Below are 15,674 nucleotides of genomic sequence, written 5' to 3'. Positions count from 1 at the left end.
CATCCTCCTGCTCCAATTAGCGCTCAACGGAGAGACCTCACGCGGCGGGTTCAGTCCACCTTCCCAATGCGGCTAACAACCCCCTTGGTTAGGGTCAGGCAGACAGTCGGGGGTAACTGAGGCTGCCTCTCCCTTTAGGCCTTCAACCTGAAGCATTAGATATCTTTTCATCCTTTAGTTCCTTGAGCAAACAAATCAAACAGTGCTCTCTAAACTGCTACAAGCACAATCATATCCAGTGGTCGTTAATTGGCCAACTGCTAAGAAGTGAATCCTTCTCTCTGAATGCATCCAGCATTCGATCCGGGATCAATTACGACTTGGCAAGATCCCAAGGGTTTGTTTATTAACCCTTATGTCCTTGGGTTAGGGCCGTACCCTATTAACCCAACTTAACCAATACCTTAGGTTCTATTAAAAGTAAATCATGGTGACTATGTTGCTCCAAATTATTGATTGGTTCTTTGCTTCCAAGCAAATATCTAATTCCCTTATCTTGGCAACTTTTCCCAAGAAAGGTGATATAACAGGATGACTACTCATCCTCTTGCAAGTTAAACTTGCGCAAGAATCTGCCAATCTCATTCCGAGGAATTGGCCATTCTCTTGTGTTCAAACCACAAGATCATGCGACATTGCAACTTGTTGCACAAGTGTCGCATCTATTCCATGGGATTATTTCACCCATCGAACGGTGTCTTTTGGTCACGGAATCATGATTACATAAGAAACAGGGTTTAGGGTGACTTCATATCCAATCCATTCCCGATTGCACTAGGCCGACATCGTTCAATCCTAGGGGTTCCAACTCAATCCGAGTTTCATCTTTTGAACGAGTGGTCCTTAGGGCAGACCTAGTTCGTTTCTTGCAAGTACGTCCAATTATCCTTGCATTCTATGAATGTGGGCAGGACTTAGGGTATGCGAGTTTCGACTTGGCAATAAGTGCGACTAGGTCAAGCCCTTAACGTACTAGACCCTAGTTAGCACTTGGGGTATATTGTATCGATTTAACCATCCTAAATGAATCCTTTGCGGTTTAGGTGTTTTGGGTAAACCAATTTACTTGTCTTACGACAAGGACAAACTATTCCTAAAGATATTGTCTTGATCAAAGAGGGGAAAAACTAGTTGCATTACGATACCATTCTCGTAAGCACACGATTTATTGCCTCTACGTATGATTAGATTTACAAACCCTAACTTTTCTTGTTAAGATCAAAGCGCATGTTAAGTTACGGCATAATTTCCATTGATCCTACTAGGACATGCATTCACGATTCATGCCACTAAGCTTTTAGGGTTTTATGTTAAAACGAACCATGCAGCCTTTCCCTAACTACGTTTCTGAATGAATTTATTCGTACGACGAATGTGCATTATGCAACATTTCCTAACTACTACACAATTAAATGATATTTATGCCAATTGAAGCTAGAGTTAACCTACTTCATGCAACTTTAGAATCTTTCCATGCTTTGCAGTTTTCTATGGTTGATAACGACTTTTTAATGAATCATTACAAAGAAGATTTGTCTAAAATATGCGACATGCAATTTAATCTTTCTGTGCATAATCAAAGGTGTACTACAATAATTTCAACTTTGTAATGATAGTCATTAGTTGATCTAGATTCGGTACTTTGCAATGCACAAAACAACTTGCTAAGAATGCATAGACATCTTATATTCTTTTTCGTTCATTCCATTGAAAAATACAAATGACCGATCTTGAATCGTGAGTTACTTCCTTTAAAATAGCCAATGTATTTTAATTGCAAAAGTGCATCCTAATTCCATGAATTAACCATGCATAATTGCAATACTTCGACGTAAATAAAAAATAGGAAGAAAACCTTGACTTGTGGGTTCGGTGAAATGTCCACATGAATGTTAGGAGATGATCCTCTTGCGGTTGCACCTTGTGACTTTTTAGGGGCCATCATGAATTCGACCTCCGATTAGCCTTTGTGGATTTTGAACTTCTTGCCTTGGCTTGCAGACTTATGATCTTGGCCCATCTCCCTCGTACGCGCAATTCCCTTTGAGGCATGGCTTCCTTGACCGAAGTTCCGACTTGCGGAATTTGGCTTTGGAAGGCCTTAGGGTTCTTGTGAGGGCCCTTGGACAACGGAGGCTTGAGAACTATTCTTCACCTTGAAATTCCGGGTTTAGGAAGGGTTTTGTGGGCCTTGCAGAAAAAGGGAACTCTAAATCCCAAGCCTAGGGCCTTGTGGGTGATTGATGGAAAGCCTTTATGCTTAATTTCTTCAAAATCCTGGGGTTTTAAGGAAATCCTCTTCAATGGGCTTATGGGGGAAATCGAGTGGGAAGGGCTTTGTAGCTTCCTCTCCTTTAAAGTCCCGGAAAGGCGTATTAGGGAACTAATGGGAAGGCCTTATAGGCTTCCTCTTCGAAGCTCGGGGGGGGGGGGGGGGGGGGGGGTGGGGGGGGAGGGATTGGCTTTTGGAGGGTTCAAATGGAAGGGACCTTTAAGCCCGGCAAGGGAATGGGCTTGAGATAGATCCAATGGGAAGGGGCTTTAAAAAACCGGGGCTAATGTGGACTTGTGGTGGATCCAATAGGAAGGGGACTTAAAATCCTGGGGGGTAAAATGGGCTTTATGGGAACTCCACGGGAAGGGGGCTTTAAAACCCGGGGATAAAATTTGCTTTATGGGGAATCCAACGGGAAGGGGGGCTTAGAGAAGCCCCCTTAGAAGCTTCTGGGCAGCACGTGGCGGCGTGGAGACGGCGACTTGGAGGCTTGATGGCGGCCGTCAGGTGGAGCTGGCGGCGTTTCAATTCGGCGGCAGCTGGCGCAACGCAGCTTCGACGTCTCTCAGCCTGTCGCAGCCTCCTTCATCCTTAACGTCTACAATGTTAGCTTCAATGCCTCCACAGTCTGGCCCATTCACCCCCTTAGAGGGGTGTATTTATAGTCTAGGGGAGAGGGGACCTCCCCCCTACGTGGCCCTTTGCATGGCTTATTCCCTTCCACCCCCTCCAGTTGCCCATAATAGCCCATCCCCTTCCCTCAGCCACGCATCAATTGGGGGAAGGTAAATAAAAAAATTTGCAATAATCCCATCATTATCCTCTTGACCTCCTCTGCAGGTTTTGAACCTCGGTCCCGATTTGTCAATGGGGAGGTCATGATTCCTCGCGTACGGTTTATAGATTGCACTGTCGGTAACTCCAATGCCGGAATTGATCTTTGCATGAGTTTCACGCGGGGTGTGGAAAGTCGGACTAGTAATATTTTTCAACGGAAATATTACAGATAGGTCTCGAGATGACCTACTGCGACCCCAAAAACGCTATTGCGGTGATTGCTTTTCTTATGTGATAGTCAAGCTTCAATTAAATGATCTAGAACTTGATTACCATCACGTGAAAACTTGTGTTGGTCTATTAGCCATAGTTTTTATTGGCATGGTGATAACACTGGTAAGATTATAGTTTGCTATGTATGTTGGCAATCCGTGATGGAGTTCACCTTTTTGCTTGACTTTGAAACTTCATGTGTGCATACTTTGGTTGTTGACGTATTGCAATTCAACTTTTTGCTTCTACTATAGTTGATCTTGAAGACCTCATGTGTGAGGCACATGAGTAGATGTGTCAAATGTTTCCATGCTCTTAGGGTGTTTGCACACTTGTTTGCCCAACTCTTGGAGGGCGGCAAAGCATCAATGAACTGTTTGAATAAAAATCATGGCCCTAGACTAGTTTGGATGGACATAAAATGAAAATAGACATTATATACTTGTTTAATTTGGGCACACCACTTCTTGGGTGGCTAGGACACCTTACCGCATTGTAACTTAAGATTACATTGGCGGATGAGTGAGTAGCACAAAGGGTTGAACATGTGGCCTTATGGGTTGGAAGTCGAATCTTCACCATCAAGGAATTCATGATCCAACCAACTCAAGAAGGAAGGCAAACATTTTATAATTTAACTGACAAATAAAAGCTTCCAAAATTTTAGTGTCCACTATTGAAGTATGTAGGTAAGAGTGCGATCACGCAAACTTGCCGGACCGTTAAGATGCCAAATAAGTCAAGTTTGCTAGAGTCACCGTTACTAAGTTACTTTGAAATGCAAGCTTGAAGCAGGGTCTATAAACGTGTGGCAGCACTGTAAGGGTCCTTTTCTTGTCCCAAGGTATTGCGACCACCGGAACACGTGCTCATGAAAAGAAGGCACGTGCGATCTCTGTACAGGTCGGAGACAGAGAGAGATGGTGCATTGGTTATGATGAAGCCGAGTCCACGAAGAAGATGCTGATGGTCACCATCGCGCGTGGCTCCCTGCTTTCTCTCTCCACCAGCACTAACAGCACCGCCTCCTCTCCATCTCGCCATCACCGGTCTCTCCAAACTTCTTTTCTCCCTTCTTCTTCTCCTCCTTTATCTTCTTCTCGTTGCCTTATTAACCCTTCTTCTCCCTTCCACACCTTGCGCACGCTTAGGCTCCGAACCCCTCCCCTGCTCGTCTTCATGTCCATCGCGCCCGACGGCCCTCCCCCTGGATACCGCCCCAATGTTGGCGTCTGCCTCGTCAATTCCAACAACCAGGTTTGCTCCTCTGATCGCTTCGGTACTATCACAAGTCCTTTGCTTCTCTGTTTACTAGGTCTAACTCCTCGGATGCTTGTCAACGTTCTCGTAGATATTTCACCAATTTGATGTTGATCTTGCTTTCAATGCATCCGCACTGCTCAATGCCTTTAATAGTACTCACAACAACATCCGCATAGATGTCTCAAAGCTTACATACAACTGTCAGGAATTTATATTCTGCAATCTTGTGTCAGGTTTTTATAGCAAGGCGTGTGGATTTACCCGATTGTTGGCAGATGCCACAGGTAGCCTGGCTTACGAAAACCTATTGACGTCAATTACATCAGCATAAATACACTCGTATTGAATTAATATTCTCTTTCTGACAATCCACCAAGGGAGGAGTTGAGGAAGACGAAGAGCCCAGAGCAGCTGCTATAAGGGAGCTCAAGGAAGAAACTGGTGTGTCATCAGCGGAAATTATTGGAGAGGTATGATTTACAATTCAGTCCAACACTCTCTCAAAATGTTGATTATGTTCTCGTTCGCTCTTGCTGGATATATAAATACATGCAACATTAAATAGGCATAAAACTTGGCTGGATATGCTTTTAATGTCTCATAGGCTTTAATTATGGGTATGTATACCTTAATCAAAATAGCTGAGGTAAGATTGCCCCTGCCCTCTAGGAGCAGTGAAGGCAATGGTGAGAGGCAATTGCATCTCGGGGTTTTGCTCAATGAAGGTAATTGAGAACACAAGAAGAGAGAGGGAAAAGATATAAGCAACACTAAGCACAAACAAACAATACATTGATATGAATATATAAACACGCTTGTTTATACATCCACTAAATGGGAAATGAAATGGGGGTGCCAAAAGAGATAGGGGTCTTATGTCCCTGCCTAGGTGCCTAGCTAACAAGCCCAAAATGCCCAAATATAGCCCTAAGCCCTAGGCTATTTGTTGTCCTCATAGGTCAGGTGCAATGCTAGTAGTTTTGAGCCAATATTGTTTTGTATCACAGTTGAGACTCATACTTGATAAAGTGCTACCACATAGTTGTGTATGTACAATATGTTTTTGATCTAGACCTAGATGGTGGACTTGTTGGATAAAAACTTGAGAGTATTGGACACAAGATCCCTCCCTAGCCAATGAAGCCTTGCATCAAGCTTGTCATTAATTTGGAGTTTCCTTGAACAGTAATTGACCACATGGCACGATGAGAATTGAACTCAAGAGACAAAACAATGAAGTTTCCCTTGTAGGATCATGCATTCTTAGGGTACACAAGTACTATGCAATTTGTGAGTGTGCTACCATGCTCTCAACAGCAGTCTAACAATGAATTTCCTTAGATTGACAAGTTGTTATCCTTGTTTTGGTGTAGTAAACTTGATTTAATAATGAACTCCTTAGATTGATAACTTGTTACCCTTGCATTGGTGCAGCAAGTTTGATTTTGAGATTTGGTAATTATGAAGTGTGCATAACATTTAGAAGATGATATTGGGACTTGCTTTGACCACTTTGAATTTTTGGTTGGTCTCACTAATGCCTTGGGCATGTTTGGCCACACAACAAGAACAAAAACTTTTAGGAGAATAGGACCTGAGCCATGGCCATGTTTGGGTAAGGATTCATCAAGCCAATTGAGTTGAATCCTCGAGGTAGAGTGAGGTAAGCATGAACGGGTGTGGTCTATATCTAGCATCCAAGTGTGAGTTGAAGAGCCATCATGATTGCCTTAAACAAAGGAAATAGCTGCATAAGCGTCAACAAAAACCGTCTAGCCACTATCATTGAAAAGGATAGACACAGTTATGTTAATAGTCTTGCCAGCTCTTGTCTGTTGTATGTGACTATCTCGTGTTTGGTATATGGATTCCATTTGCCGACCACATCTTTGAGTTCTCTTTTGCAGTGTTCTTGTATTTTCTCTTCTCTCTCTCTCTCTCTCTCTCTCTCTCTCCTATCTTGTGTTCAGCAGTCTTTCAACATTCTTTCATGCCTCCATTATTGCATCCACTTCTGACATGGTATTGGATTTCAGGATCTCCTTTTCGAGTGCTGTTTTCTGCTGATTAAAGGTCTGTGAACTGCTCCTGCTGATAATTTCCTGATTGCTGTCACCTTCTCTCAGCCTTGCGACGCCTGTTTATTGCTAATCGCCCTGTATTGTATTCTTTGCCGGCTGCATTTATGGTTCAGATGTCTGCGTTTTCATTTCTTGCTATGGTTTCTTGTTGATTGTTGTACAACTGCTGCATTTATTGCATTCAACACTTTTTCTAGCCTGGGCGATATCATTATTTAGCTATTTTTGTGATCAGCTTGTCTTACATTGTGTGTGAACTCCATTAGTGTAGTTTGTGTTGTGCTTTGGCTCTACTCTCTCTCTCCTCCTTTTTTTCCTTTATTTTCTCTTCTTATTCTCCATAGGTGGCTCCTCCTTGTTGTTCTATTGATGACAAATTACACAACCATCATTACCTAAAATAGAGTATTGTTATGAAAGCATGGTTTTGTGTAGAAGCGGTTATGAAATGTTGTTTTTGGAGCTTGTGAGTGTTCTAAGTGTCCCACTCCTCTTCCAATTGTTTTCGACGAGGACAGCTACGGAGAAGCTTTGCTCATAGTGATGATGCCCATTATTTATTCTATTGTTTTTCTTTGCATCTCTAAAGAAGTCCTTTTGGTGGTCACCTCTTACAGGATCTCTTCTGCGATATGGGTAAGCTCTAGATATTGTACGAGGCCCCTTCAACCATGCGTGTGGTTACCATTTATGGTTAGCTCCAACAGATGAAGTGTGAGCCGAAGGATACTATTCAGTCATTCTTGCTTTGTGTTAGCTACGTGTAGGACTAGCTTCAACATATGCAGTCTGTAACCAGTCTTCCTTCCGTGGATGGGTGGTAAATGCCTGATTACAATTTAATTACAACAGCAAACAATAAATGCAAATATACAAATTTACCTATTGATCTTGGACAATGTACACCCGATTGGTCCCAAAATTGGCGCCTTTTTCGGTATTTCTTTAGCTTTATTGAAGAAAAAGTTTATTTACAATGGGATTCTCCCAATCCCCTTCACAATCCAAACTCCCTTGTTGTCCAAAGTGACCAGCAAGTCTTCAATCTATTTTACCTCTTGATTCGGGCACTTAATTGGCCTTCATCCTCTTTGATGGAGATGGAAAATGCCCTAAATTCAATCATTTACTGGTCCCTCCACTTGAATAGGCCAAAAATAGCTTCAACCTTGTTGAATCCAAGTCTTGGAGCTTCCAATTTTTGGCACGCTTCCTGAGGCTGCTGGTAAACCCTAATTTTTGTTGCAGATTAGGTTTACAGTAGAGAAATTTGAAATTTCTCAGCCTTTGGTGATCTCTATGTTGCAATCTTTGGAGCAAGGCTGTAGAAAGGTTGGGAGATGAGAGAAAATATTGAGGAGAGAGAAAATTTAAACTTTCTTTGCGAAGAATTGAAGAAAATCTGTCATTTACTGTTGCTGCCCTGTCTCAACAGCTTGTAGATGCAAAGAACTAAAGAAAATCAGTTATTTACTGTTGTTGCCTTGTCTCAACAGCTTGTAGATGCTGCCACCTACTGTTGATCAGTCTTCTCCTACCCCTAGCTGCCTCAGAAGGTCCTCCAATGGCTGCAAATCAGATCAGTAGCATCTCCTCCATCTCTCTTGCAGGCTAAATACACTAAAAATGCCTCTCTCCAGCCTCTAATAGACTTTTTTCAGTCTTGTATGGGCATTTTTGACAAGTGGCAGCCTTTCCAAATAGTTTTCCAGCATTATCTATAATTAAATGTTAAATTTTTGTCCTTAAATACTGAAAATTAATCTAATAATTATTTCAGTGCTCTAAAAAATAATATGATTAACCAATAATTAAATTGGCTAGGCAACTTTCATTTTCTTGAGTGTCTTTGCGCCATCTTTGACCATCAGATTGGTGTGAGGTACCATTAAACGCTACTTCTCTAGTGCCACCAACTAACACTTATGGCCAAATGAATGACCCAGGCCAACAATTGGCACCAGGAACCACCAAGTACCTATGCGGCATAGCTTATAACAACTTTTGCCTTTTACATTTGGTGATTTCCTCAGGTCTCAGACTCGTAATTTTATTCTAACCCTAATTACAGCTCACATGTGTAACATTTACTTAATCGTGTGATTAATCTCCAACGCTCTGATGCGAGCGGGAAGTGTTGCAACTAAGAGTGAAGCTCAGGAAGCAACCCCTGCATTAGCTCAACATTGGCTGTGGCATTGTGGGCTCTCTATTGACGGATGTAGTTAGGGTGAGTTAGTCAAGGGTATGGCATAGGCTCTAGACTAATGTCAGGGTCCCAAAGACCCTGAGACTCAAGCACTTGTTGCATGAAATTAGACCAAGTGGTGAAATTTGACCCGTTAAAACGTGTCTTATCCGTGAAGGCATTCTTGGCCATTGCAACAGCAGTGGTAGTGCTTGGAGATGGATAGTGTGAAAAAGTGTAGTGGAGGTAGGATAGGAGAGTGGAGTACACTTGGGAATGGGCCCCAATGTGCCCACCAGGCATATAGGTAGTGTTCAAGGTGGATCCATAGGTAGGGATGGGCTGACTAGGCATGGGCATGGTAGCTACATGAGGAACCCAAGGAGGTGGGATGGGAACACGAGGAGCAGAAGATGGGAATCCCTACGTAGGTGTAACCCAAGGAGAGTGTGAAGACGCACCATAAGTTGAGGATGGAAAACCCTGCGTTTGAGTGGTTAAGTAAGATGTGAAGTTGGGGATAGTGAGGGAAATGCCTATCACAGTTGACCTAGGAGTTATGGGTGTGCTCATGTGCTGAAAGGTGAGAGACACTATGTTAAAGGGTGGCATTCCCCCTAATGAAGTACCATGGTGCAAAGAGGTAGAGAATGGGGTAGAGAAGGAAAAGGTGTTAGGAGCGGAGATGGAAGATCCAACCCCTAGGGGGTGTGATGTTGATGTGGAGTGTAATCCAAGGTTTCGGAAAGATGATGAGGGGTGATCAAGGTGTGATATAGAAGAGGGTGGGATGGGAGGGAAGTGAGAAGTGTGTGTGATGTGCTCAAATGAAACAAAAGCTGTAGATGTATCTGAATTCCGTCTGCTTCGTGAGCCCCCTCTATTGAAGTTCACATACGCAAAGCCATCCGAATCCTGTACCTCAAAAGAAGAAACAGGTGAGGGATTTGATTCATGCAACACAAAAGAATTGTACAAACTTGACATTGGACTTGGCTGAGATGATGAAGATGGATTGCTAGACGTTCCGAATGTCGTATGTCCTTCATGATTGGAGAGGTGGCTAGCCTCACCAACCGGTCCGAATGTGGTAGCAAAATTGGTAGGAGGGGTGTAAACATCACCGTACTTGTTGCAATAGTACTCTTCAAATTCCTCCTCTGTCATGTTAGTGAAATTTGGAATACGAGTAGAAGAAGGCGAAGGTGGAAGTGGAGTGTTGTCCTCTTCACCGAGTCCATGATGCTGTCTCAGGGCCTCCAATGATGGAGAAGCCTGATAAGACATCATAGAAACTAGAGACGAAGGTGTTTGGGACATTGTGAACCGGCTACGAGTCATATTGTGTGCCTCGCACAAAGACTAGCTCTCCACAATATCAGTTGGATACTCCTTACAAGAGCACCGGCTCTGATACCATGTGAAGAAAACTGCTAGGGTTTGCATTGAGGGGACACAGGGTGTACGACCACGACAGAAACACAAAGAGATAGACACAGACATAGAGGGCAAAACTCAAACCCTAAACGCAAAACTCAAAACTCAAACATAGAAACTCGAACACAAACAGAAGAAGGGAGAGAGAGAACACAACTCTGAAGTGAATGAATGCTGCAATGAATGTAAGAGTGTACAGTGTGCTCAAGGGCAGAGCAATGTCGGCCGGAGTGTGACGTCCACCGGAGACAGATCCCAAGTTTGTGACCACCAGTTGGAGTGTAGGGATGATGAATAGTGAATGCCAGCAGGCTGGTCACCAAAACACAGCATTTTGGAGGCTGGAAACTGGTAAACGCAGCAATGTACCACCGATTGGAAGCTGGAAACTGTGCACAGGTGCTGTAAACAGCAGGGCGACAACTGGAGAAGGTGTGTCGGAGAGTGTTAGGGCTTGTAATAACGAAAACGCAGGCTGGCTGACCTTGGAGATGATGGACAGCAGGTTGAACAACAGTCTGGGACAGTCTGGAGCAGTTACCAGGAGTTGAGAGCTGTCACCTACAGCAATGGACAGGCTGAAGATAATGTGGCTGCAGTCGATGATGGCTGGACAGTAGATGGAGGTTGGGAAGTGGGCGCCAACAGTAGCAGAGGGTGTGTGGGCTGGTGTAACTTGCAAACAAGGATAATGGCTGAATGGTGGGAAGCTTGTCTATTTATAGATGTGGATTGGAGCCTCCCAAATCAGGGTTTACATTGAACTCTCTCGAATCGCTCCCCGTTTTAGGGTTTTCACTCTTAAAGAGCATTTTTTAGTGTGTTTTGGGGCTGTTTAAGAGGCTAATCAGCAAGTAATGCATATTTTAGCTCAACAAATCTTGGGTAAAAGATACAGAAGAACTGGTTGATTGACCGCTTTGGTCAAAATGTTTGCAAAATTGTCTGATGAAGGCATAAACTTTAGGCGGATAGTGTTTAGCTTAACTTGCACTTTGGAAAAGTGAAAGTGGACTCCCACATGCTGCGTCCGTGGTGTGATGATCGGATTGTCCGCAAGGGCAATGGCACTCTGATTATCGTAGTAGACAATGGTGGGAGAGTCACAAGGGAAGTGAAGCGCCGCTAGTAAGCTCCTTAGGTAGATGGCCTCAGTGGTGCCATTGAAGAGAGCCCTATTCTTAGCCTCGGCTGTGTAAGAATGTTGACTGAGTAAGCTAAGTCTAGCCTAGTATGAATTAACCAAAGAAGTTTCCCTATTTTATCATTAGGCGTGTGTGTGTATATACGACACTCGAAGACTCTGAAGTGGGATATGATAGGCTGAGAGCCAAAGAATACCTCATATGGGCTCTTCTAAGAAAGAGCCGCAGTTGGGCACTGGTTGAGGATGTACACTGTAGTGTTAGTAGCCTTAACCCAAAGGCCGCCGCCGTGGTCCACTTGTATACCATGGACTTTGGAAGTAGCCTGCGTTTCTGCAAACACCTTCCACTCGTAGAATCGGGAGTACGCCTTGCTCTTGTACTCCAGAAAGTAAGGCCACGCATAGTGACTGAAGTTGCCCACAATCAACATCAAATACTTGGCCTTCCCAAGAGAGGTTGTGCCCATAGGTCCGCAAAGAGCAGTATGTACCAACTCCAGCAGCGTAGAAGCCCTCCTAGTGGCAAGCTGGGGACAAGGCTACCTATGTTACTACATCAAGGTTCAGATGCCCATAAAGAGCATGCCAAAGCAGCCCAAGCTTGTGAGAAGACCACGTAGTTAAGACTGTGAGCGTATAAAGCCCACCCTCTAGTGTACCTATCCAAAGAGTTGCACCTGAGGAAGCATCCTCCACGGTAACTGCATCCTATGTAAAGACAATGTGGGTACCTAGCTTGGTTAAACTATAAACAAACAAGAGGTTAAAACCCAAATCCGGTACATAGAGGACCCTAGCAGAAGAAGATTGCCTATCTGGCAATAAGGGAATAGTCCCCACTCCATGAACGGGAATGATAGAGTTGTCACCAATGGTGACTGTGCCCCCTTGGGAACACGTCTTGAAGCCAATCCTATCAATAGGTCATGTGAGAAGAAGCCCCACTGTCCACAAGCCAAGGCTTCGCTAATATAGAAGAAACAAGAGCTATATTCCCACCTCAAATAAATGTATAAAGACTGATTCTATGGTAGCAAGGATAGCCTTCGAATCCTTCTCCTTCAGCTTCAAATGGGGGTACTTCTGCCAACACTTCTTGGGGTGAGTGCCCTTCCCACAATATGGGCACTTGGGCTTTTTCTCCTTCGAATCCTTCTTGTCCCTGGCCTTCTCCTACTGCTTTTTCTTCTTCGTCCCTCCACCTGTACCTGTAGTAAAAGCCTTGGTGGAGCTAGAACCATTGGCCCCCACCTCTCTAAGTCGCTCATCGTGCTCCAAGTCAAGCGGTGAAAGCTCCTCCCATAAGAGTTTCTCGCGGATCCTCAAGGTGATAAGGCTCGTGTAGAAGACATTGAAATGAGGAGATGACAACTGAGTCAAAAGAATCATAGGCATGTCTTCAGAGGAGATCTTCCATCCAAGAGAGGCAAGCTCACCCCTCATATCCTCCATCTTTGTGATGTGCTCCTTCATAGAAGGAGAATCATCAAGATTGAGCATCCACAACATCTTCTCAAGGGAGATCTTATGGGCAAACATCTTGTGTTCATACAAAGATACAAGCTTCTTCCACACTTTGCCGCAGTCTGCAACCTGCAAACATGCACAAGAACAGAATCCTGTAGACTCATAAAGAGAAAGAAATGGGCTCGAGAGTTGAGCTGATCTCATAAGGCTGCACGGTGACCCCATCATCAAGGTCCTTGGGACGAGCAATGGGTGAAGAAACAAGCACCCGTAGGTCAAAAGTGTCGAGGATACACTCCACCTTGCACGACCATAAGGAATAGTTGGAACTGTCCAATTTATCTTCCTTGGGTAAAGAAGGGAGGATGGGCACTTGAACAGAGGGTATCAGAGAAGGCATATGAACATCTGAGAGAGGCTTCTTCGACGGAGCCTTCACTGTAGATGGAACCCTCTGTGATACATGGATAGAAGAAGGACGAGTTCGAGGAGGCGACTCCTATCGTCGATTACGAAACTCCCGATGGTCATGTCTCCACTTAGAGGAGTGTCGAGAAAGAAGCTCCTCCGACGAGTCATCAAAGCCTGAAAATTGGTAAGCACACGCCCAAGAAATATGGCATTTGTAGAGGGAAAGGATTGTAAAGTTGATGATGGGTCCACAGAAGAGGGCGATGTGAGTAGAGAAGCAAACATCAAGGAAAAATGATGATGACTACCACCTTAATGGGGCTGCCAAGCCTTAGAATGAGGTTGCATAGCTGTGGATGTTGCCGCCTTGCCTCCATAGAGGGTCGCCTATGCACAGGAAGGGTGTGAATGCAAAAAGCACAAGTGATTTTGGCTATGTTTTGGGGCAGCCCGGGCGGTCTCAGCGGAAGATCTCACATCTGTGTTCTCACTTAGGTGATGATACCATGTGAGAACGCGCAACGGAAGAAGGGACACAAACACAGAGAGAGAAAGCAGAAAATGAAGGAAGAAATACTGCACTGACTGAAATGTATGCTGAATACAAAGATGTGGACTGATCAGTCTCTGCTCACAGATTGAAGCGTCAATGAGAGCACGAGATCAGGCTGAAATGAGTGGCAGCACCAATGTCGGAGAGGAACGAGAGCAAGATGTGCTGTGACCTACAGAAGAGAGTGAGAAAAGAATGACTAGGGGTCAGCTATATATAGGCCTATCTCCCCAAAGCTGGCCGACCTGCTGGCGGCCAGCAAAACTGGCCGACTGTACTTAATAAACTAACAAAGCTCAGTTGTCTCTTCCCAGAATTCGATAGGAGCTCACAACCAGGAGATGACAGACTGACATGCTAAATAAGGCAGGTACCAGCATGTACCACATGGCATAGTTTCTTTTCGAGCTGATAGCTAAGGACTCTAAGTTCCACCACTTCTAGGCTTTAGCCACTACACAAGAGGCTATGAGCACTAAGCATCTTTAGTATTTTCGCTTAGGGCACAACTCTCTTTATGAGTTGTCACATCAATAGATGGTCTGTGGCCTTTCTTGCCTGAAGCTATTGCAGGATGTCTATAAAGTGCGTCAACTCAGAAAACAAAACTGTACCCCATTTCCTCAACGATCTACACTGAGCTGAGGGGCACCTCAGATTGATTTGTGTTAATCTTTGTGGTTCGACATCCATCACCACCTTGAACGGCACATTGTACTTCTTTTTGACTCTGGATGATCATTCTCGTTACATATGGGTGTACTTTCTCAAGCATAAGTCCGATGCATTCACATATTTTTTTTCTTGGGTGTTGTTGGTGCATAACTAAACTAATCGTCGTGTAGGATACATGAGGAGTGATAGTGGGGGCGAGTTCACCTCCCACGAGTTTGTTGAGTTTCTACAGGAGCATGGTATTTCCACCACCTCACCTCTACCAACTTCCTCTCTCAGAACGGAGTTGTAAAGCATAAGAATTGAACCATCGTGAATATTGCAGGCTCTCTGCCATTCGCAACAGAGCTCCCTCTGTGTGCGCAACGGAAGAAGAACACGAACACAGAGGAGAGGAGAGAGAAAGCAGAGAATGAAGAAAGAAAGTCTGCACTGACTGAGATGAATGCTGAATACACTGAAATGGACAGAGCAGTCCCTGCACGCAGCCCGGAGCGTCAGTGAGGGCACCAGAACAGACTGGAAGCAATGGCAGCACCAATGCCGGAGACGGAGATGACGGAGACAGTGCTGAACCTGCAGAGTACAATGCTGGAATGACTGGGGGGGCAGCTATATATAGCCCCCAGGCCAGAAAACTGGCCGACCTGCCAAATCTGGCCGACCTGGCCAGATTTGGCCGACCAGCCAGATCTGGCCGACTTTGGCCAGATCTGGCCGACCTGCCCAAAAACTGGGCCGACTGCAGAATAACAGCCCAGTATGGGCTGTATGACTCCCAGAGGCTGCAGACTGACAAGGACAGCCACTAAACGAACTGACAGAGCTCCTCTGTCTCCTGTCAGACTCTGACAGGAGCTCACAACCAGGAGATGACAGACTGAGAATGATAAAGAGCAGGCTAACACCCCCTCTCAGATCCTGGGAGAGTTTGAAGACCCAAGAACCGCATGTGATGAAGCAAAGAAGCCTGAGGCAAAGGCTTCGTAAAGAGATCAGCTGCATTGGCCGCCGTAGGACAATAGACCACCACCAGCTCCGAATCCACGATCCGCTCTCGAACATAGTGATACTGAACCTCAATGTGCTTCGTGCGAGCATGAAACACCGGGTTCTTGGCCAGAGCA

General features: G+C 44.7%; 1 protein-coding gene across 2 annotated transcripts in view; it reads left to right on the top strand.

Annotated features, from left to right (window-relative positions):
- Positions 1 to 4,171: 4,171 nt before the first annotated feature.
- Positions 4,172 to 15,674, top strand: part of LOC148009223 (nudix hydrolase 25-like) — a 32,801-nt gene continuing 21,298 nt past the window's right edge. Inside the window, exons 1-4 of one of the 2 annotated variants that reach the window (XM_087673674.1) lie at positions 4,172 to 4,374; positions 4,477 to 4,582; positions 4,822 to 4,872; positions 4,966 to 5,058. In XM_087673674.1, coding sequence (XP_087529800.1) covers positions 4,286 to 4,374; positions 4,477 to 4,582; positions 4,822 to 4,872; positions 4,966 to 5,058 — 339 coding nt within the window. In that variant the 5' untranslated portion in view covers positions 4,172 to 4,285. Of the gene's footprint in view, positions 4,583 to 4,821; positions 4,873 to 4,965; positions 5,059 to 15,674 lie in introns of both variants that reach the window. The other variant, XM_087673673.1, reaches the window with a different exon arrangement.

Source organism: Lygodium microphyllum, unplaced genomic scaffold (genome assembly GCF_053477565.2).
Source record: "Lygodium microphyllum isolate KBCC unplaced genomic scaffold, Lygodium_microphyllum_v1.1.10 scaffold_32, whole genome shotgun sequence".
In the NCBI taxonomy this organism is placed as follows: Eukaryota; Viridiplantae; Streptophyta; class Polypodiopsida; order Schizaeales; family Lygodiaceae; genus Lygodium; species Lygodium microphyllum.
The sequence above is the reverse complement of the archived record's forward strand: the minus strand, read 5'-3'. Positions and strand labels throughout refer to the sequence as shown.